Here is a 24,137-nt window from a genome sequence, read left to right as displayed (position 1 = left end):
CGTCCGTGGGCCGGACTGAGAAGGCGATTGGGTTGCATCTGGCCCACAAGCCTTAGGTTGCCTACCCCTGATATATTGAAATATTGTGATGTTTAGCTGCTGATATATCACAATGTTGAAAACCAGACATTGCTCAGCTCTGTTAAGTAGTTAAAGGTAAAGGGACCCCTGACCATTAGGTCTAGTCGTGGCTGACTCTGGGGTTGCGGCGCCCATCTCGCTTTATTGGCTGAGGGAGCCGGCGTACAGCTTCCGGGTCATGTGGCCAGCATAACGAAGCTGCTTCTGGCGAACCAGAGCAGCACACAGAAACGCCGTTTACCTTCCCGCTGGAGCAGTACCTATTTATCTACTTGCACTTTGATGTGCTTTCAAACTGCTAGGTTGGCAGCAGGGACTGAGCAACGGGAGCTCACCCCATCGTGGGGATTCGAACCGGCGACCTTCTGATCAGCAAGTTCTAGGCTCTGTGGTTTAACGGACAGCACCACCCAGCAGTATTTGGGAAGCTGATTATGGGTACAATGGGAGTGAGTCCAAGTGAATTCAGTGGGACTTATTCCTGCTCAGACACTGTTAGTATTGCAGCCCAAGACATTTCTGATCAGTTAAACTGATAACTGCAATCATTGTCAGTCTAAACTGGTTTTATAAGGGACGGACTGAAACATTAAGGATTAAGGCTTAGTCTCAGAACGCCCCCCCCCCAAGCTGTAGTTTAAAGTCACTGAATCTCATATTTTTAAAGTCACTGGAGTCCAGAATAGCAGAGGGGAGAGCCTTCCATGGAGTAGTCAGTTTAATCGCTTCAGCATCTCATCTTTAAGTAATAAATTATAACTGATTGAGTAAGTTATGCTATGGTAAGGTATACACCTCTTCAGCTAATTGCCAGTTTGAATGGCTCTTGGAAATCAGATTGCTATACCCAGAAATACAATAGATTTTAAAAAATCAAATTTAACTGCCTTTTGCCTAGCACCTTCATGAATTAAAGTTTTACACCACAAATGTTGAAAGCACTGTTTTATTAACATTCAATAAATAAGTGTTCAACCTCCGCCCTGAAACAAAAGAAAACCAAGATTCCTGGCCTAAACTCCATTGCCAGCAATGGATACAGAACAGGCCCAACAGGTTAATAAATAATGCTCGTCTGCCGAGATTCGAAGCCACTCCACTGATTTCAAAACGGCCTATTTCAGAGTGGCTTGAAGACTTACATAGTAATCAGATAGCAGTTTATATTTTAGGACCAATTTACACTTTAAGAATAATTGTAGTACAGAACTCTTGGAATGCAGGTGGAAAAAATGCATGATTGAATATAGTTTTCTTGGAACCCAATGCACACTGAAAAATTAGGCTAGAATTGTGTGCTAACCTTTCAAGGAGAATTCTTGAGTCCAGCCAGGAAATCTGCAATCAGTCACAATCCTCCCATATAAATTCTGTAGTAACAATTCTTAAAAGTGTATTAAAGCTTTGAATATCATGGCAGTTTCTGAACATGCTACCTCAAGACTACAACAAGATTAATACTTAACCCTCAATAATGTCCTTCACAGAAGAAAATAAGGTTGTTAGAAAATCTTGGTTAATTTCATATAATAGTGAAGTGGTGAAGCATATCAATAATGCTCCCTCTTTTGCTACAAAAATTCTCAAAGGACTTTAACCATATACACAAGGCATTATTTTTTTTTTGCATCAATTCACACATTTCTATGAGATCCATGAAGAGTCCAAGAATAGATTAATGAATATATCAATTCACTGACTAGGTGGGTTAAAATGTCTTCCCTCATAAATTACCCACAAGTTCTGAAAGTTTAATATCAAAATCCATTCAACCAAGTCCTGGGCCAGTCACACGTTTTGTGTTTTAAAGAAAAATGAAAACATATAAACCAACCATGTATTGCAGATAACTAGCCAATACAGCAGTCTAAGAAATATACAAATAATCCAACTTCCATTTTAGCATAAAATAAAAATCTATTTAACCAAGGTAACATTAATGTCACTCTGCAGTTTCTCTAACCCAAGTCAGATCCTTTGGTGCATTTTTCTGTGTTTTAGGCTCCTGAAATTTTTCTGCAAATCTCTCTCTTGCTTTTTCCCAGTTCCTTCTGTTCTTGGTGCTGATGATCTGAACCTCTTCTGCAGATGTAGGAGCAGCTGAACCTAAGCCTGCATGCTTTCTGTGCAGCTGAAGTTTGATCTGCCAGACAATGAATTCATATAAGCATAAATTCAACAAATAATATGCATTCAATAACTTTTAATATCTTGAAAAGCTGGAGAGAAGCACATAAAGAGGAAACCTGAAAACTATGTTCTCATGCTAAAGCCGCCATCTATGTATGTGTGATGCAACTGACACTTTCAGCAAAACTTACCCCAAAAAATAAAAACAGAACATTATATAAAAAATAAGTCTAAACCTAAAAGAACAGTGGGATTAACAGGTAACAATATCAGTCACATTATTTTATTTTACTTCCAAATGCCCACTTATACAACAATTTTATTGACTGAAACAGCCGGTGACTTTTCTTGTACACAAACTGTAGTACCATCAAATCTCAAAAGGATGTTTTTATTCAGGATAGCCATGAAAGAGTAGAAGAGGTCCAATAAATTATCTAGCTGAAGGTACACTTCACAAGCTAGAATATATACAGTGGTACCTCGGGTTAAGTACTTAATTCGTTCCAAAGGTCCGTTCTTAATCTGAAACTGTTCTTAACCTGAAGCACCACTTTAGCTAATGGGGCCTCCTGCTGCTGCCGCGTCGCCAGACCATGATTTCTGTTCTCATCCTGAAGCAAAGTTCTTAACCTGAAGCACTATTTCTGGGTTAGCGGAGTCTGTAACCTGAAGCGTATGTAACCTGAAGCCTATGTAACCTGAGGTACCACTGTACCTGCACCATAGTGACAGGTACTGGGGGGAATTCCAATATTTTCTGAGTGGAATGGCTCCAAGAACTTAAGAGTCTTGCTGATCAGACCAGAGGCCTGTCAGTCCAGCATTCTGCTCTTACAATGACCAGCCAGATGCCTAAGGGAAGTCCACAAGATTGACCGGAAATAGCATGAAAGCAATGATAGTTTGTGGCATGTGTGTGCGTGTGTACACACACACTAGAGGAAATTCCCCACCAGTGAACTCAAACTTACAAACAGTAGCAGCAACCCTCCTCCCCTCTCATCTAGCACAATTTGCAAGGAAAAAATCTACTTCCTGTTTGAGCTCACCTGAACTGAGTGAAGTGGTTCGCTGAAACAAGGCCAAATCACAAGACACATCTGAAATAGTAACTGATGACCCCCATTTTACTACAATATGTATCTATCATTCATTGTGCATTAATAAAATAGGTTCAATAATTAAAACATACATCCCAGAAAACAAAATAAAAACCCATCAAAAACTACTAAAAGTAAGCAACCTCAGAAGTCCCACAAAGTTCAGTGACACTTCAAATTGTGCGTAGGATTGCAGTGTGAGTGTACTCCACAGCACAATCCTATTAAACAAGTATCATTCGTTTCAACAGGGTTTACTTCCAAGGAAGTGAAAATAGGATAGCAGCTTTAGTCTAAGCTTTGCGCAATTTATACATTGAAGTAGACCTACCGGATCCTTCATTCCGCCACCACTCTTTCCGAGCCCATCTCCTTTCTTCCATCCCATCTTCTCCAACATTTTGTGACCTTTGTTGCTATCACTAATTTCACTTTAAAAACAAACACAAAAAAAAGAACTTTTACATGGGAAGGAACTATTTACTTTTTTACACTTCGAGAGAAAACTGTTTTTCTTACAGCCAAAATAAGTGAAGATACAGTGGCCTTACTACAAATTGTCATTTTTTTGAAATGGTTCAGTGAAATCTGCTTATCCATAGTTTTTATCAGGACCTAAATATGTTTCTGCATGGTAGACTATTTACTAACAATATAATACTAGCAAACTCATACCTGGCATTTGCTCAAGAATGCGAAGAAACCAAAAAATCAGTGCCATTTTGAAATTGGAGGCCAAGATCAATGCAGTTTTTAAAAAGGTCCAGTTCACTATCTTGATTCAAATGGCATCCAATTGTATCCATACACAGACAAGAACCTGCTCTTTGATCTCAGAAACCATAATGCAAAACCGTCATTATACTCATTTTAGTGTCTGCTAAAAACATGCTTATTTAGACAAGCCTACTCAGATGCATAGAAATGTGATGTAATTTTAAAATAGGGTTGTTATTTTTTCTTAATTTTGTTCTATCTTTTTGTAAACCACTTTGAGGCTTTTTTTTACAATCAAGTTGTTTATATTTTTAAGTCAGTAAATAAAGTTTGATTACAATTATTTTAAGAGGTGTTCAAATGCACAGTGAATAGATAAACAACTTTCAAAAAAAGATAGTAAATGATATGTGGTTTAGAGAACTGGAAGTAAGCCATGTGAATAACTGCACTGCATGTGTGATAGGTTAACGCATTTCTAGAGATATATATACTCGCAGAAAACCAACCAACTAGCAACTTACACATGTACAGAGGCTGGAGCATCATCTCTGTGAAAGTTTCCTTCACTTCCAACTGTCTCACGGCGTTTTCCTGCTCTGTCTTTGTAGTTTGGGTTTTTTATAACTTTTTCATTTTCATATTCTGTATTCTTTAAAAAAACAACAACCAATCAACCCCATGTTTGGAAACTTATTTGTTTCCAAACAATACATTTAACAATAAGGCACAGGCAATGGGAAAAACAACTCATACACATTTTAGGTGCATATTAAATACACTCAATTCCCAGCATATTATACTGTAGAGTTTGATGTAATTCTAGAAATATTCCATAAAGGTAAAGGTAAAGGTACCCCTGCCCGTACGGGCCAGTCATTACAGACTCTAGGGTTGTGCGCCCATCTCACTTAAGAGGCCAGGGGCCAGCGCTGTCCGCATACACTTCCGGGTCACGTGGCCAGCGTGACAAAGCCGCATCTGGCGAGCCAGTGCAGCACACGGAACGCCGTTTACCTTCCCGCCAGTAAGCGGTCCCTATTTATCTACTTGCACCCAGAGGTGCTTTCGAACTGCTAGGTTGGCAGGCGCTGGGACCGAGCAACGGGAGCGCACCCCGCAGCGGGGATTCGAACCGCTGACCTTTCGATCGGCAAGCCCTAGGCGCTGAGGCTTTTACCCACAGCGCCACCCGCGTCCCACAGAAATATTCCATAGATTCCTTTAAAACCTTGCAGTATAGAAAAGGTGCAGATACGTGCAGTAAAAATGATTGGGACTTGAAACATCTTCCCTACAAGGTGAAATGACTAAGGGCTTCTTAACTGAGTGGGAAAAATGACAGCTAAGGGGGCAGGGGAACATGGTAGTGTTTTACAATATATATATTGAAAGTGAAGTGAGTTTTTCTTCCCCTTCCTAAATACTAGCAATCAGGCCATCCCATGACATGACAAAAAACCCAGAACTATTTCACATAATGCACAATTTATTTTTCTAATTTGTTGTCACAAACTGGAGCAATGGCTACTAGCTTAAATGTTGAATTTAGTTGATTGCAATGAGTTTTGTTTGTGTGTGAGGGGGTAGTTATTCTTAAGTGTGCACATGAAGGACTGCTTTGAAATGCAGCTGTATGTTAGCAACGACAGTTTGGAAAGACCCTGCTTGCAATCTAGAAGATTGAGTTGTCTTCTCTTTGACAGTGTCGTCCCTGGTACAACTGCTGTAAAATTACCCTGAATACACAGGCTCAATGAATTCTACTCTTGTGTTTCATAAGACAATTCATTCCCATCTAACCAACACTTGTAACTTCTACAACTAAGAATATGATGCAGAATACAGTACAAATATTTTTTTAAAACCTATATGTCCCCAAATCCAGTAATTTATCAGACAACTTTTGTTAAAAAGGAACTTACCTGCAAGCCATACTTAACACGAATTTGTTTTAATTCTTTTCTTCTAACCAATTCCTTCTCTTCTTTTGTCAGAACAGTGCAAACTGAAAGAGTACAAGAAGATGATTCAACTAAGTCAGCAGAGACCCATTGGCAGATGGGAATTCAACTAGAGGAATTTTTGTGTTATGCTAAGGCTAGTGTGCGAATTTACTTGTAGGCACAACAGCACTTTCAAATATCTTATTGGCCATTTGAATTCAACTTCTAGGCATGAGGAACCTTTCTAAATCTGAGGGCCATGTTCACTCACAGGTAACCTTCCAGGGGCTATTGGTGGATGTGGCCACACACACATGGCTCTCCAGCCTTCCTCCAGGCAAGCAAAGGGTATTATAACAGTTCAAAAATATATTCCAACTTGGTAAGTTTGCACACGAGTGCAGAGCAGGGCCAGTGAGAGATAGGGAGGCCATCTATTTAACTTCTGAATCTAAAGCTCCCCACCTCGATCTAAATAATGGATTATCTTCTTCAGCTTTGGGGGTTTGCAGTAAGTTTCATGTCAAACTGCCAGTCCCTACACTGCATATTGGGAGGTAGGGCACAGTTGATATATAGCTGTAAGAGTACTACGCTGAAGGTTGTCTGGTATCCTCATTCAGTACTAAGAAGTGTATAAGCCAGTGATTAGTGCTTCCCTTCAAGCTTGCCTTTTCAGGACTAAGTACCTCTCTCCTCCCAGCACAGGAACAAGAAGCTGTCTTATACAGAGCCAGTCGACTAGTTCATCTTGCTCAGCACTGTCTACACTGACTGGCGGTGGCTACCCATGGCTTCAGATGGGACATTCAAAGCTATACTTGAAGATGCTGGGGATTGAACCTGGACCATTAGAATCCAAAGTAGGTGCTCTACTGCTGATCTATGGTCCTGCAAGCACCATGAGATGAAGTTCTCTCATTGCACTTGGGGCACCAGGAGCAAACTGCAGCTCTTTAATCGTTCCCGCTGACCTTCACTTCTTTCAGCTGAAATGGGAGTTGCAGAAAAGTAGGATAGGGCTCAATGCTGCCCAGGTAGCTAACCCTTACCTAACCATTCTGAGTATCCAATTGGAAGATGGTGAGCTAAAACAAAAGATGAAATTATGAAGTCTGGAAACTTTTGCATCTTAGATTTAGTTTGCTTAATGGAGGCAAGACCACCTTTAGGCTGAAGGCAAATTTATTTTAAAAATGCTTCAGTAGTGTAAAAATAACAAAAACGTGTAGCCTTTTACCAAGTTAAGTCATTTGTTTATCCACTTCAACTTGGGATCAATCTTTTTCCTGGAAATTGACAGTGCATTAAAAAAACAAAACAAAACAAAACAAAACAAAACCCTCAAGCCATTTTTATCACTTACTTGAAGATGCACTTTTCTTATCAAGGCGAAGATGGGCTCTGACTTGCCCTGGTTCACATCCATCGCAGGTTTCACTCCCAGGGTGTATGTGAAAGGATAAAACCGTTTCCCCAATTTTCACTTCATCACCATGTTCCAGAACATGAGGTTCACTCTTTGTTTTAGGCTATAAGGAAAAAAAGGGGGAAAGCTAGACTGCAGATAAGTGCTGATAAAAGGTTTCTGTACTGCTGCTTCAGAGAAAGATCAAGGGGATCACAAAGTGTGTACAAGCAGTAGCAGCATTATGGGGTGGGGGTGGGAAGGGCAGAAAGGATAAAAAGGGAAGTGGCAATTTCTAGTGATGGGTAAAGGGTAGACCAGGCAGCAGTTATGCTGGTTATGCTTACCTGTAAAATTTGATTTCCGTTAACCACAGTACCATTCTGACTGCCTTGATCCACAAGAACGTAACTTTGCAATTCGTTATCAAAGTATACTTCTGCATGAAACTGTTAAAAAATAAAGTGTTTTAATACAGAGCACATTTCACTAAGACAGCATTAGGTTTAAAATGAAGTAACTGACAAATTAAGATCTCTAAGTCCTTAAAGAGTTAATTACCTTACTAACTCCAACCTCTGGAATCTGCAGTGTATGCTCCATATCTTTTTCTCTGTAAACAGAAGCAACAGTTACAAAGCCCACAAGGAGAAGTACTGTGAAAAGACGCCTTAAGGACTCAACTGTGCAATCTTATGCTATAACACTGAGCAGCACTCTGGCAGGACCTCCCATCTATGCTTGCATACGGCTCTCCTTTTAAATCATATTTTACAGTCCAGTACCCCAAGCAGTGCTGGGTGGCTGGGTCTAGCCATCATTATAGTTTCTCACTGGAGGGATGCTACATGGGTAGCATTTTAAGAAATTAAAACAGCAGCTAGACTCAGCTAACCAGCGCTGCTTGTAAAGCTCTTCAGACCAAAATGCTAGACTACAAAAACTACAAATTTCTCTTAGTCATGCCGTCTTCAAACCAATTTAAATATGTAGTGAATATGGACTTTAGTGGTAGTTTTACCACTGAATGATCTAGTTCAGATATATTAAAATACTATTTATTGTACTGCACTAATTCCCAATACACAGTATTTTGCCTTTGGCAATACACAAAGTTCAACAGAATTCAATCACCATCCTAGTTTCTTATAGTGAACTGCCATGGCATCTATCCCTGGCATGCTACTATTCTAGGAGTCAAAGAGTATGATGAATTGATTTAAACAGAAAAATCGTGCTGTCTGATTGTAAGCCACTCAATTCAATCTGGTTCAATAGAATTGGCAATCTTATCAGCTAACATAAGCATGGATTTCTTTTGCATATTTTGTATTACCTTCCAATTGTGGCAGGTTTGACAGCTGTGATGATATACAGAGATCCCATTTGCAGTACTGGTGATCTAATCACAATCACTCTAATACAAGGGGGCCAAATCTTGTCTCCGCCTAAATCAATAAAAAATAAGCACCAGACAAATCAATGTCATATTTCCCCAATCACCCTTGATTTTCAAAAGTAGGGTTAAGACTGTAGGAACAGCCTGTTGGATCAGACTAATGCCCCACAGCATCTTATTCTCACAGTGGCCAACCACTGTCCTGCAGTTTCCAGCATCTGTTATTCAGAAGTGTGCTGCCTTTAAACATGGAGGCAGAAATAGCCAGCCTTGTGGCTAGTAACCATGGAGTTCAGCCAGTACATCAGTTAAACCAAAAAAGGGTTAATGTATCAAAACACTGTAAAAATTAACTGTACAAGCACATCTAGTAGAAAAACTTTTGACTAGCATATTTCCCCAAAGTTGGCCTTTTAAGAGCCCATAGAAATCAACAGCCTGGTTATTCTGTTGTGCCAGGAAGTTTATCTTGGCAATAGACATTTAAATTAAAAAGTAGGCAGCATCAGGATAGTTACAATTATTTTTGCTAGCAGCCAAGGCCAGCAGACAGAACTCCCACTTCTTCTTAGAGTAGAAAGAAGGCTAGTGCTAAATTTCCTAACTGATGCAATGACCATGTGCTGAATTAGTTGAAAGGGGCACTGAAGATAAGTGTTGCCATGAAGGAGACAGAGCTTTTGCAGCAACAGAGGAAGAAGACACTGGGGCTGTTCACAGAATCTGGATATTTAGCCAACTTGAATACTAAACTACATGACAGCTACTCCAGATGTGAACCTGGATACAGGCTCTAAGATGAAGAGAAAGGTCCTACTACTTGCCACTGTGGGAAGCACAAGGACAAACTAATAACCAGTGCTTGCCAAGTGGTATTCAATGATACCAACAAAAGAACGAAGGGCGCCTAGACTCCTATATACAGGGGACACTGTATTGCTCCCAGTATCTGGGATATTCCTAGACCAAAAAGAACAAAACTTTCTCAACATCAAACTATGAAAATAAAATATTGATTAGTCGCGGGGGGTGTCTGTTTCAGAAGCAATGCCATATAAACAGCTTCTTAACCAACCAGCTATGCAGGTGTACATTTTTATACACACCACGAATAAGAGTAAGCATCTGAGTAAGCATCTGAAGAAAAACACTAATTTCTGAACATAACATTAGTGTCCCTCCACTTTACACATACAGTATTTTCAAGTAAGAAGTCTAAATAGATCCATGTAAGCAGCAACGTCATGAAGTGTCTTCATCTGACAGCTTTTATAGTGATAAGATACAGCTTTTACAGTTATCCATACTTAGTTGCAACATCTGAAGACTAGAAATGGAGAGATCAAGACAACTTTTGCCATTTTGCTGAAGATCTATAGCATTCAAACTTGTAGGTTTCAATTTTTGATATTATCCATTTTTGCTTGTTCCCCAAACTATAAATATTTAAGGATACTTTGTAAAAACCCAGGATTCACCTTCACTGTCAGTGTCTTCTGAATTTACAGTTTCTTCACTTGTTACTTCATCTTCACTGCTATAGTCCTCCTCTTCAGAGTCTGTAATTTCCCCTTCTTCAGGCTCACTCTCTGTCTCTGTTTTACTGTCCTCTATCACAGCAGTACATTGTGTGTTCTCAAAACGTAAATTGGCGCCAGTTGTGGTAAATGATTCTTTGGCTGATAGGCTGTTTCTTGTATCAGTGTCCACCTTAGCCTTTTTCAGATTTGGACCTTTTTCTTCTTCTGGAGAACTTAGCTCATTGGTGGTAAAAAGGCAATTCAGATTGCTGGATGATTTCTGCTCATCTGTTTTCAAGTCCTGAAGAAGATTGAATGAAAATCAAACTTGAGGAATTATAATAACGTTGTTCTTTTAATGACTGGATTCTTTTAAGGCACAAGATGCAAAATCTGCAAGCAAGCAAGCAAGCTAGTACTGTAACGGGAAATAGAAAAATCAGTTGGTATCTGATCAATTTTAACCATTCTAAGATATCGTGACTAAAGGTCCTCTTCCAATCTTCAAACCCCTTCATTAACTTTTCAGAGTTTCTGTCTTTACTTAAAATAAAAAAGGCAAAGGATGCTATCCATTCTAGACCTTCATTTGCGGAGGATTCTATATTTTTTCCTCTTTCCCCCTTTCCCAGTTAAAAAACCCTGTGTTCCAAACTTCCTTTCTTTGTTCTAAGCTACTTGCTTCAGTGCTCTTGTACTGCACTAGCCAGCAAACCAACCAACCAACTATTACTTTCGGATTGTGACAGGAAACACCGAGGAACAGTAACAATATATTTCTCCAAATAGCTGTCCATTCCTTTTCATAGAAGAGAGTGTATGCCTGGCATGGACCTCCAACGTGATGAGCTAGCCAGACAGAAAGCAAGCAGACCAGTTGCTCCTTCAGAATAGTGGATCTGCTGTTGACTTTCCTTGGGCCAGATTTGTTTGGGAGGGAGAACGAGATTGCCAACCTTCTTTTAATTCTTGATCACTGTTCTGTACACAGGCACCTAGCGTTTGAACCAGCTCCTTGATATAGGGAAGTTTTTCTCCTTCCCTTCAAATGATGTTCATGAACTATGCAGGCTAGCTCCTCATCTCATAGGGAGATGTATTTGGGGATCACTTGCTCCTTTCACATGTCTGTACTTTACAAATCCCTAGCCTGGAAAACTAAGTCATATAGTGCTCAAGCCCCCTCAAGGGGGCCAATGATCTAGCTCAGCCCCAGACATCATGGCATTACACTAGTGTAAATATTTAGGATAAAAGCATTTCACTCTCACACACCAACATTTGCAGATTATTTAAACCAATTTTTTTCTTATTCAGAATTAGAAAAAATACTATACAAGTGTGCTAGTATCTGAATCATCCCAGTTTTAAGGTGGGAAATCCACACAACACTTAATACTAAGGTCCTATCACCAATACTCGTCAATATCCTATCAGTAGAAATGTTCCTTTACAGTTCAAACAGTGCTCTATGTACAACTATTTGTACACTCTCATCCACTGCCACACACTGCAACAGAACTGTAAACACAGCTATCAAACGATTACATTTCTGCAATTTTGCAGTATCAATAGGCATATCCAAATAATACACAACACAAACCATCTTTTCACAAAATACTGCATTATTTAAGGCCAGCTACTTAATCAATACATTTTCAGTTTTCTCCCTCAGCCCAACAGTTTGGTGATTATTCCCAAATGTATCAGCATCAATGACCTGATCTGTACTGGGATGAATGCTACCATTCATCCCAGGCATATAAAACAAAAGCCAGTGACTATCTCTCCTCCATAAGCATGAGATGAACTGAACATCTCTTAGGATAATATGTGTCCTCTCCCCCAAACTAACTAAATCAATTTCAATAGCAACAAATATATGGTTCTACACTTAGGCAGGAAGAACCAGATGCACAAATATAAGATATGGGGCACCTGGCTTGCCAGTAGTGCACGTGAAAAGGATCTAGGGGTCTTAGTAGACCATAAGCTAAATCTGAGTCCACACTGTGATGCAGCAGCAACCCCCCCCCCACTAATGCTATTCTAGGCTGCATCAACAGAGTTTAGTGTTCCGATCAAGGGAAGTCCTGTTATATTTTGCCTTTGTCAGAGCACACCTGGAATACCGTGTCCAGATCTGGCCACCATAATTTAAGAAGGATATTGATAAGCTGGGACATGTGCAGAGGAGGGCAACCAATATGATAAAGGACCTGGAAACCAAGCCTTATGAGAAATGGTTGAGAGAATTTGGTTATGTTTAGCCTGGTGAAGAGAAGACTGAGAGGAGATAGGATAGCCATCTTCAAATATCTAAAGGGCTGTCACATGGAGAAAGCTTGTTCTCTCCTGTTTCAGAGGCTAGGACCTGAACCAATGGATTCAAGTTACAAGAAAGGAGATTCCGACTAGAGGAACAGATTTCCATGACAGGTGGTGGACTGTCCTTCCTTGGATGTTTTTAAACAGTGTTCGGATGGCCATTTGTCATGTATAATCAAGCTGAGAATCATGCCTTGCAGGCGATTGGACTAGATGACCCTTGGGATCCCTTCCAATTCTACAATTCTATGACTCTATTATTCCTTTTCTTATTTTCCCTTAAGCTTCATTTATTTATTAGATTTCTCTCAACATGTCATTCAAGAAACCCAAATATACAATATTTCTCTCTGCTTAACATACAAAAACAAGTAACACTAAAACAAAAAGCACTTCTCATATTCTCAGATAATTAATCTGCCTGCAATATTTCCTGTTATCACAGAAAGGAAAGCAAGCCAAGATTAACAGTGGACTACATGGAAATTAAAAATGCTTCTTTAAAAAAATTAAACAATTACAAATATTCTTCTTTAACATTCAGACTTGTAGTAGAATAAATACAACTCATGAACTATCAAGCCGTTCTCTAAACTTATTACACACAAAATTTCTCTGAAAATGGAAGTTCAATCAGATATTTGAACGCATTTTACAACAAAATATATATATTGTTGAGAATGAACAAATAGTCATACATAAGGATAAATGAAGCTTTCTAGATTCATAGAGCTATGGTCCATGTGAGATCTGCTGTGTCAGATGTTTTTGCTGCTGTACTGGGAACAAAATATTTTGGAAAAAACTTATCCAAGTAGTTCTCAGAGATGGACTTGTACAGATTTTTGCTACAAGCAGATGATGGCTAATATGTCCAATACAGTTTGCCATTTGAAAACCCCCATGCATAATGTGCCTGCCATCCCTGCACTAGCCTATTTTGCTTGCTGCTCCACTTCATCATTCCTGCTGCAAGCACCACAGTCATTTCTCAATTGTAGCAAAATCTGAAGTGAAAGAGAATTTGCAACCCCTGTGGAGTGGCATTTCATTTCAAAATGGTGAATATATAGAGAAAAAGAAGTGCATGTAGCTAGGGAAACAGGAGCATGTAAGCAACTGGGGAAGGTGAACAGTTAAGAGGAGCCTGTGTGAGTGGTAAAGAGGGCCATTCTCCCCACATTATTTCAAGCAAAGTGGACTCATTTAAATCAAAGCGCTTTAAATTATGCAAATTGCCAAGAAAAAGATATAAATTTAAATAAAGATTCCCATTTAAAATGCACATATTTCCTTAAAAAATGCAGAGCAAGCATTCCTTCTATCTTCTGTTTCCCACAGTTAAATGATACTGGTGTGCAACTAAATAAATATTTATGTAATCTAAAGGAATAATATAAAACCACTGGCCATGTGCTCCACACATCTCTCGTACTGTAGAATTATGTCTATTTATAGATAAGGCATGTCTGCATGCAAGGATACTAATGGAGATCACTTACTTGAAGGCTAAGGCTTCCATCCTATGTACCCTTATTTGGAAACAAGTCCCAATGAATGAAGTGAAATTTACATCTGAACCAGCATGTATAAGATGGGCTGCAACAAGTATCAATAACTTTTCAGTTTTGCCTCTGGGCAAAATAGTCTTTCCTCATCTGTTTAGTTGGTAGAACCAAAAATATTAAAGTTTCTTCACTGAAAACACTGCAGAGCTCAGGATGAGATCGTAAGGACTCAGTAGTGCATCTTGGTGAAATAACGGATGGTAATTCCACCTAGATACGGTGATGCCTTGCTAGTACCTGACTCCAAGAATATAAATACATGACCTGTCTGATGACTGAAGATGTGTTTCCTGCACTTCTCTTATTACGAAGAAATAGAACCCTGCATAAGAGGGCCATAAATCCAATTTTATGAGATTATAAGTTTAGATTTATTTCATTTTATACTAGGTTATTTTAATAAACTTACTATACCTGAAACTTAACTTAAAACAAATAAATCATTGATTGTTATTCAGCATGTCTAAGGCAGGAAGAACCCCTATTTAATCACAGCATATGTGTGTAAATTAGAATTGATCTTAAATTATATCTTCATGTAATTAATTGTTTTAATGGTGCTTTAAGATCAACTTTAAACATCGTCAGACTGATGCGTTTGGTATCATAACTCTACCTTCACTAGAAGTTGCCAATCCAGAAGATGAAATCTTCAGATTAGCCATGGTTTCTGTCAACTGCTGTACCTAAAGATGAACAGTAGCAAACAGTAAACAATACAGTGCAAAAATGAAGTATGTGTTGAGAGTACTATGGAAATATATTACCTCTGGACAAATTGCTTCCAAATTCTGCATACCAAATGCTACCATGTCCTTCTCTCACACATGTATGCATGGAAGGTACAAAGCTACAGAAACATGATATACTTTGCAGCCAGGACACTTTCAGTTTTAAGACTTATGCACAGATGCAGAAATTCAGAAGTCTATCCCAACACAAGGCCACAAGGGTGTCCTTGAGGCAGATGTGGTAGCTATCTCCTTACTCAGTGCAACAGCAATGACTGGCAGTATGTGATCCCCGCCTAGGGGACATGTAGAGAACATCAGCAGAGAGGGTGACTTCTTGCATCCTCCAGTACACTGCTGCCTGGAAATTAACTGCTGACTCTCCCCATTTTCTAGACACCTGCTCAAACCCTGGCTTCAGGGTTCAGTAAATCACTGTTTGCATCATTACAGCTAAACCCTTCGCCAACATCACGGCACCAACAGTACCACACAGCCTTCCTGCTTTTCAGCTTGAAGATGGGAAATGAGCTGCAGCAATGGTGTGCTGAAGTTTAACAGTTACCCAATATAGCCCACTGCTCAGTATAAAATGTTGTATCACTTTGGTGAGTGGCAAGTGTTGCAAGTGAAAGGAGTCAAAATATTACCATTGCCATGCGATCTAAGAGATCCACGGATTGGTTTGGCAGCCAATCATTTCCAAGCAGCCAGCTTTAAGGTCTAAATAGAATATTATACTCAGCACCCGCTGCTGACATACATTCCTGTCAAAAAGAGATTCAGGGTATCTCCCCAAAAACTGGTATGCTGCCTTTAATTCTGGAGGTAGAATAGAGCCATCATGTGGCTTTTATTGCATGCTGAAGATGCATCTCTTTACCCTGGTCTTTGACAGCTGAGATATACGTCAAAGACCTAACTTTTTAATTCATTCTAAACTCTATTTTTGGTTCTGCATTTTGTATTGGGTTTACGTGGTTTAAAAATTCATCTTTTGTTTTCCTGTAACTCACCCTAGGACCTCATGTCAGTCTGGAAAGCTTAAAAATGCTTATCAACTGGTAGGCAAGGCTAGTCTAGAATAGGCCTGCAGAGGAGTTGAGGAGGACAGTTTTATTTTCCTCTCTTTTGATATTGTTATCTGTTCCGTTTCTCCCATTCTCCTCCCTCCTCTGAGAAAATGAGCAAACGGCAGTGGATGAAGAAATTCAGTCACAATAAAATTATCTATCAACTTAATCAGCCTGTACAAGCCTTTTCTCCCCTTACCCACCAACTTCCCTCTTTAACATATTGAGTAAATGTAAGTACCCTTAACAGCACAATCCAGAAACAAGTCCCACAGAGTTCAGTGAGACTTACACTGAAGTAACTGGGAATAGGTTGGAGAAAGGATCTCAAGTTGACACAGCTTGATTTTGACCAGCCAGCAACTTACAGATCCTGCCTGCTCTCATGCACAATAAAAGAAAGCGAAAAGATAAGAAAGTACATCACTCAGTCATGAGACACAACTAAACTGAAGAGAAGTGTACTTTGCTGCATGGGAACGATTTTCTCATACAGCATCAGAGTAGTTTGCTGGGTTTTTTAATATCGTGTCTGTAGAGGTGAAGACAAGTCACTTCTATCTACAGTTATAGAACCTAACAGCATTGGCAGCTGGATGTACCAAGGGCTGATAGCCATTTATCAATTCAATCTTTCCGTTTAGTTAAGCATGGCTTCCTAGAGTGGCACTTTATCCACTCAGTCTGATTTTCTATTCTCTAAGGCATGTATATTTGGGATGGACACAGTTAACTGGGAATAGGTTAAGCATAGGGAAAGAGGGAGGATTGTTCTGTTTGGCAAGATGAAATATATACACTGATAGAACATTAAATGAAGCACAAAGTTGTATTCCTTCCTAAGAATGTATTAATGACAAATTTTTAGCAATTGTTTTACCAAATTATAATGGATATAGTAACTAACTGCTACAAATTTTATTTCTCACATCATGCACAATCCATTTATATAGTACAAATCAATCCCCATGTAGAAAATAAGAGAATTTTACTGTCATTCTGAGCCATTTAGAATGCATACTGTATAAACTTTTCTCTTAAACATGCTCCATACTTACCTGACCTTAGAAAGATGCTAATTTTGATAAAAATGCATCATCAATCACATTTTTATTTACTAAAATGTAATTTGTTGTGAAGATACCTTAAGCTCATTCGCCCTAGGCCATTCTGCATCTTTCCTCTTCTTTTTGCCTTTCCTGTCTTTGCTATACTGAGCAGTTGCTGTTTCATAAGACTGTAGATCCACTCGTGAATGGAACTGATATCGGCCACTTTCAACATCACAATAGTAATAAATTCCAGTATTTGGATCATAATATAGTTGGTTTTCCTTTAATGAAACAAGAACAGTAAATCACTTAAAATTAAATAAAGCAGGTTGTATACTTACATAGCAAAATCATAAATTAAAATATGGAAAAGCTTAGAAAGGGAACAGTAAATTAGCAGGAACAAAAGCAAATTTAAATAAGCAATGGCTACAAAGGCTTCAGTATATCAACTATATATTCAACTAAATCCTTGCATGGGTAGAACTACTTCCATTTGCACAACATGACTTCTCCCATATCCACACCATTCCCTTATTTGTTCTTCGGGGTTGGGGGAACACTCAGAACAAATTCAGGGGACATGCAGGCAAATAGAGAATAGTCCCATCGTGCAAGTCAAAATTGTTCTGCTCACATAAGGATTTACTTAGCACCATGTCGAATACAACCTTGAGAATTTAATAATCCTATAGATATGCATATCCATTTAAAAGAATGGTAAACTCTGTATTCCAGGCCATCAAGATAATTAAAATATATAGGTAAGCAAGACTATTGAATAACTTCTGGCATGCATAAATTTCTTCTGCTTCAGCTCAACTACAAAACTACCTCCAGCAAAAGGATGGAAGGATGAATTTAAAAACAAGATGAATGCGTTTAAATCACACTGATCCAAGCACAGAAACATGTCTAACTTTAAACAATGCTTCAGTCAACCCAGACTTTGAGAATGAAAAACAATGCATATTTTAAAAATGTGTGAAGGGTAATCTTTAACTTACTGTAATTGACTTACAAGGGATTCCAAAATGGACATACAGATACCATCTTATTCATTCATTAATTAGTCTCCTATTAGAAGGGCTAGGTATAAATGGCTGTGATTGATTCACTGTGCATAAGTGCAGATCTGCTAATTCATATACAGGGTGGCCCAAAAGTAGGTACACAGAAACAGGTATACAGTTGAATCAGTGAAATTAATCACAACAGATTATATTGGTACATATAACTGACACACAACAAAGTGGCAGTTAAATTTCAGGCTGGCAGTTGGAAATAATAGTGTAGTCAGATAAAAGGATTAGCTTTCTTTACTGATATTGTGAATTTTGACAGTGAACTTGAGTCAAGAACAGAGATAGTGGGCCACCCTGCAAACACGTACAACTGCAGATACCATTTGCCTATGATCAACACATTTTGAATGAGCTGCATCATTCCAAAATATATTGCTCACTGCTTTGTGGAATAGGAGGCATACAATTAGGTGTGTACTGGATTCTAACATACACCAAACCAAGTTGGGATGCCTCAGAAGGATTTTGGAGTTGCACAAGGGGAAGTGGGATTTATACAAAGCTCTGCAAATCAAATCAAATCTAAGCACTTTGTGCTGCCTTGGCAAACCAGACATTAAAAACATGCAGCAGACAAGTGTCTGCTAAGGAAAACGCCAGGATTTTTTGGAGGGGGTGGGAAGGCATGGAACAGCTTTATAAGATCAATATCTACCGGTAGTTTAAGGAAAACTGCAGGATCAGGAGATGGGAGAGCTCCTTTGTGACATACAGGTCTTATTTGTAATCAGAGTGAATGATTTTGGCATTTACATGAACGTTACCTATTACATTAAAAAAAGCTATTCACAGCCAAGAAAATATTTTTCAGGAGGACAACTATCAACAAATCCATTATTAGTTTAAATTTGTTATTTATATTGAGGAGTATGAGATTATTTTATATGAAGTAAGCAACAAATCAAATATTTACCGAGTTATAATAGAATCCAGTGCTGTGGTCATAATATAATCCGGTGGTTTCATCATATATAAATCCTGTTTGTGACACAGCAGCCTCTGCAGCAGCCCTCAAGTTTTCTGCTAATGTACCTTCTGTTAATAGAGGCTCTTCTGGTTTCTAAGATTATGAAAGACAACATAAAGAGGATATTTATGTAGCACTTTGAAACACACAGTCTTAATTTTGTTTCTACCCATAGCAACCCTGAGGTACACTGCTATTATACCATCCCACGGATGGGGAACAGAACCTCAAAATAGTGAAGTGCTCAAAAAAAGTCCCTGACTAAGCCAACATCCAATTTCGGCTCTAACACTATCACTGGAATATACTGGTTTATATAAATAGGTAATCCTACTTAGGTTTTCCCCACACTGTAAATTATAAGGGTAAAAGTCTATCAAATGTGAGTATCATTCCATTTGTTTTAATCATTCCATTTGCACTGTTTTACATGAAAGTTAATGCAGTTAAGGAATCACATTAATAAAGCTAGTTCTTGTACAAAAAGAGTTACTGATTTAACTGAGGTTCTAGTTATAAAGCAGAACAAAGCATACTTTGTATGTATACAGCACTTAATACCACTTAATACCAAGTCATTAAGAAATAAAAATCCAACAATTGAAACTAGATTGGTTGTTTCTGTACACAATCCTCTGCATAAAGATAGTAGCAATCATTTGTGCTGTGGGAAAACCAAGGGAACCAAGTCAAAGGATCTTGAGAAGAAGAGTTTGGATTTGATATCCCGCTTTATCACTCCCCTTCAGGAGTCTCAAAGCGGCTAACATTCTCCTTTCCCTTCCTCTCCCACAGCAAACACTCTGTGAGGTGAGTGGGGCTGCGAGACTTCAAAGAAGTGTGACTAGCCCAAGGTCACCCAGCAGCTGCATGTGGAGGAGCGGAGACGCGAACCCGGTTCCCCAGATTACGAGTCTACCGCTCTTAACCACTACACCACACTGGCTCTTAAGGACAGGGAATGGCTTTGTTCTCTAGTGATAGTACGTATATGAATGAAACCCACTCTGGTTGTTTTAAACCATTTTTAATGCTGTGCATATATTGCTATGGCTTGCCCTTGGACTTTCTGATGAAGAGTGGGTAATAATTCTAATAATACTACTAGAAAAGTTGAGAAACACTCAACTCACCTGCATGTTATGAACCACAGCATCCTGTTCTCCAACCTCGCAATGCTCTGTGCCATTAGCATCTGGCTGATCACCTAATTGTAACTGATCTGCACAATCAGAGTTTGATCCTTCATTATCATAACTTGGCTGTATTTGTGCTCCATTTAGCTCATGAGGATCAGAATTATTATAATAATAATTATGAAAATAGTAATAGCCTGCAAAAAGTTAGGAAATAAATGTATTAGCAATACTGTTTTGATTTGATATTGTACAGTACAGTATGTGGAAGTTGGATTTATAACTGTACATCTTATCTATATTTGTCAAGCATGCCAAAAGGATAACAAAACCTTACAATTCATATTATTTTTGTACAACTGCTTAGATATATATTTTTTAATATATTAAGTAGTTTATAAATTAAATAATCAAAAATCAAATATTTACATATGCTTAACTTTGCACTTCTTGCAAGTAATGCTATTGTTACTTTCATCAACAGCTAAATCCCTACAGAAGATTAAGCACCACCACCTTAGGATTTATATAAGCATCTTTGCCTCAAAGGTCATGCAAATAATAATGTTAAGTGTCTAGAAATTCCAAAGTAGATGAGATAATGACGCAAGGCAACCAAGCCTTAAAAAAAGGGATTTCCATTTAATGCATATAACTAAATAGCACCAAAGCATGTCAGGATTTATTTTTTTTAAGTGTAAAGAATTTGGATTAACACTTCCCCATCTGTTTGGTGACACACAAATGAGACCTACAACTGAGTCAGGAGTTTGCATAAGGGGATGTTTTTGTATTTGGTGAAGGATGTAAGCTGCCTTAAGTATTTCTTTAGAGACAGAAAAAATATGGGTATAAAATGATCCAAAATAAATCAACCAACCAAGTAATTTATATCTGAAATATAAATGGGAAAAGTTTTAAAATACAAATAGATACACCTGGAATTTACCTCTTTTTAAGGTGGAAAATTCCACCTCTTTTTTTATTTCATTAAAACTCCTTTCACTTTTTTCAAACAATGGGATTAATGGACAGGAATCATTTATCTGTTAGATTATTTTAACCTAATAAAATGGGTTCAAGACCACGAACCCTTTAGGCTGTTTTTGCTGCAAGAAACTAACACGGCTACCCCTTTGAAAATTATTTTAATTACTGACGTTGCACCATTTGCTATTTACCTTCATGTGACCATTCAGCAGCATCTTCGGTTTGCACTTCTACATTGGATGTTGCCTTCTCATATCTTTCTCCGTCACTGATTTTCTTGAGTTCTTCAATCTACAAAACAGGATAATTATGTTGCTGGTTCAACTTGTAAGTACAAAATGTTGCAAACCGGAGTGCTCCACCTCAGGCAGAGGTTGACAACCTAAGGCCCATGGGCTGGAAGCGACCCATGAGGGTCACTTAACCGGCCCATGAGCCACCCCCGAACCGAGCTGCCCGCTTGGCGAGTCCCTGCACACTACGCTAAACCGGCACAGCGCGGCAACTCTCTTTTGCGGCTCCGGAAATTGATTCTGTGCATGCACATGCCAGAAATCGTGCCTAAGCATGTCCACAGCGCTGGAAATTGCTTCTGCGCATGCCCAGATGCCGAAAATCGCTTCTGTGCAGGCACGATTTCCGGCATCTGGGCATGCGCAGAAGCGATTTCTGGCACCGTGGACATGTGCAGACGTGATTTCTGGTGTTGCACTGCGCTGGCCTGGCCCATGGAGGATCTCCGCGGGAGTGATCCAGCACATGCCCAGTAAGCCTTGCCAACCCCTGACCTCAGGATTCTAGCCAGCCATGCTCTCCTCCCAGATACTATAAGCAGTTTAGGAAGTTTTCTCCAGGGGTCCTAAAGGCCACCAAGCTTGCTAAATCCTCCTTGGGCTGTGGAGTTGACTCCCCTTTACACACTGTATTTCTGCATACACCATGATCTACAGAATCATGCCGATATCTCCCTCTTGTTTCTCAGTGTCTAGACTCCAATCCTGTTTGCACTCAACCACCTGCTTGCTCTTAGCGGGAATGACCCATGAATTTCATTAGGATTAGCAGTGTGCCTTAAGAAAAGCCTGCATGATCCATTACTAATCCTAGGCTTTGTGGAACTTCCTTTATCAGTAAAGGGTTGTGAAAAAAATACATATCATGTGAGTAACACAATGAGTTGGAAACCAAGTGAATTATAACATTTATGGTTATCTCTTCTTGCACAAAGCCAGGGAAAGCAGTCGCCAATATTGGAGCATTAACACCATGGGTAGGCAAACTAAGGCCCAGATGCGGCCCAATCGCCTTCTAAATCCGGCCCGCGGACGGTCTGGGAATCAGTGGGTTTTTACATGAGTAGAACGTGTCCTTTTATTTAAAATGCATCTCTGGGTTATTTGTGGGGCATAGGAATTTGTTCATCCCCCCTCCCCCAAATATAGTCTGGCCCCCCACAAGGTCTGAGGGACAGTGGCCCGCCCCCTGGCTGAAAGAGTTTGTTGACCCCTGATTAACACGGTCAAATACAGTGGTACCTTGGGTTACATACGCTTCAGGTTACAGACTCCACTAACCCTGAAATAGTACCTTGGGTTAAGAACTTTGCTTCAGGATGAGAACAGAAATCGTGCTCTGGCGGAGCAGCAGCAGCAGGAGGCCCAATTAGCTAAAGTGGTGCTTCAGGTTAAGAACAGTTTAATAATAATAAAAAAAGAACGGACCTCTGGAACGAATTATGTACTTAACCCGAGGTACCACTGTACTTCAAAAGCGGGAGCAGGGAAGGAAACCATGTAAGCTGCTGTGCCTTGGTGAAAGAAAGGAGGAAGAGAGGGATATAGCTATTAATGATAAATTAACATGTGCCGTTATGGTAAACCAGGGAATATGCAGAAGAAATGATTTTGAGGAGATATGGAAGGTGTCTGTAGAATTTGTACTGTAAAAACAGAAAGGGGTCAAACCATCGCAAGAGGTGTTGAAATTTTGGGAGGTTGGATAGTGACCATGGAATGGTCTCAGTGTTGGAGTGCACATTTTTACTCTTATTTATGATTATTACTTTGTAAAAATAAATAAATAAACAGAAAGAAAGAAAGAAATGTAATAAATCAAAGCATCCAGGTGCTTAGGAAGGCCGGCGTTCCTCCTGGTGAGGCTCCTATACCTTCTAACAGGTGAGAGACAAGGAAGTCAGCAGTGAGCCTAAGCGGCCCAGGCTGGAAGCGGAGCAACCGCCTGTCCCCAGAGCAGCAGAGCCCTTGAACCCAAAGGCCGTTGCGGGGCGACCTTATCCCGGAGGTTTCCCCGCCTGGCCCCCGACCCCCTGAGGCGAGAGGGCCGCCCCTACCTGTCTCCGTAACTTGGCGGCGCTGGCCTGGGCTTTGAGGCGCAGCTTCTTCTCCCGCTCCAAGCGGCTCTGGCAGGCGCCCAGCTCCGACTCCAGCGCAGCCACTTTCTCCCGCAGGGTCGCCACCTCGTCGCCTGGCGGTCCCGGGGCTTCGGCCATCCTTCGGCTTCCACTGACCCCAGCCTGGCCGCCGCCTCCTCCTCAACGGCCGAGGCAGGGACGCAAACGCAGCGGCCGAGCGAAGCTAGCCCAGCGACCGTAACGGCTGCTCCTCAGCGCCCGCGACCCGTCGGCGCCCCTCGCAGCCATGGCAGCGGCCGCGCGGACAGGCCCCGCCCCCTTTTGCCCCCACCCCCCTTCGCCCCGCCGCTTTCTTAATGGGAGACCGGCTGAGGAGCGGGGAAAGAGTGGAAAACTTTTTCTTCGGGGCATGCAAGTGACCCGGATCTCGTTTTCATGAAAACAGGAAGTGACGCCAATTGAGCGGGGGGGGGGGAGGGAGCGGGAGACATAGATTTAAGAACTGTGTTAGAGGGACGCGCGGACCTGAACT

At 40.0% G+C, this 24,137-nt stretch overlaps 1 protein-coding gene across 2 annotated transcripts; it reads right to left on the bottom strand.

The window, feature by feature from the left end:
* Positions 1-1,011: 1,011 nt before the first annotated feature.
* AGGF1 (angiogenic factor with G-patch and FHA domains 1) lies at positions 1,012-24,055 on the bottom strand. Of its 2 annotated transcripts, none has more exons than XM_083403976.1 (14): positions 23,585-24,055; positions 21,426-21,525; positions 20,242-20,441; positions 19,055-19,201; positions 17,149-17,337; positions 14,817-14,886; positions 8,722-8,833; positions 7,947-7,998; positions 7,733-7,834; positions 7,344-7,509; positions 5,957-6,039; positions 4,556-4,683; positions 3,646-3,745; positions 1,012-2,224 (listed from the first exon to the last, which is right to left on the bottom strand). In XM_083403976.1, the coding sequence occupies exons 1-14, from the start codon at positions 23,741-23,743 to the stop codon at positions 2,024-2,026; spliced, it is 1,809 nt and encodes a 602-aa protein (XP_083260102.1). In that variant the 5' UTR covers positions 23,744-24,055; the 3' UTR covers positions 1,012-2,023. The 2 variants fall into 2 exon arrangements, with proteins under 2 accessions (XP_083260102.1, XP_083260101.1); XM_083403975.1 differs by lacking the exon at positions 14,817-14,886 and adding an exon at positions 10,263-10,605.
* Positions 24,056-24,137: the final 82 nt, after the last annotated feature.

The sequence above is a fragment of the Podarcis tiliguerta genome (genome assembly GCF_965153285.1).
Source record: "Podarcis tiliguerta genome assembly, chromosome: 11".
NCBI classification, from domain to species: domain Eukaryota; kingdom Metazoa; phylum Chordata; class Lepidosauria; order Squamata; family Lacertidae; genus Podarcis; species Podarcis tiliguerta.
Note: the sequence above shows the minus strand (reverse complement) of the source record. Positions and strands in the feature narration are given on the sequence as shown.

Coding starts and splice junctions, on each gene's coding strand:
- AGGF1 (XM_083403975.1), bottom strand. CDS start 23,743: ATGGCCGAAGCCCCGGGACCGCCAGGCGACGAGGTGGCGACCCTGCGG. Junction 17,338..19,054: donor CTGGATTCTATTATAACTCG/GTAAATATTTGA, acceptor GTTTCATTAAAG/GAAAACCAACTATATTATGA. Junction 10,606..17,148: donor CTAGGGCGAATGAGCTTAAG/GTATCTTCACAA, acceptor AATCTTCTTCAG/GACTTGAAAACAGATGAGCA.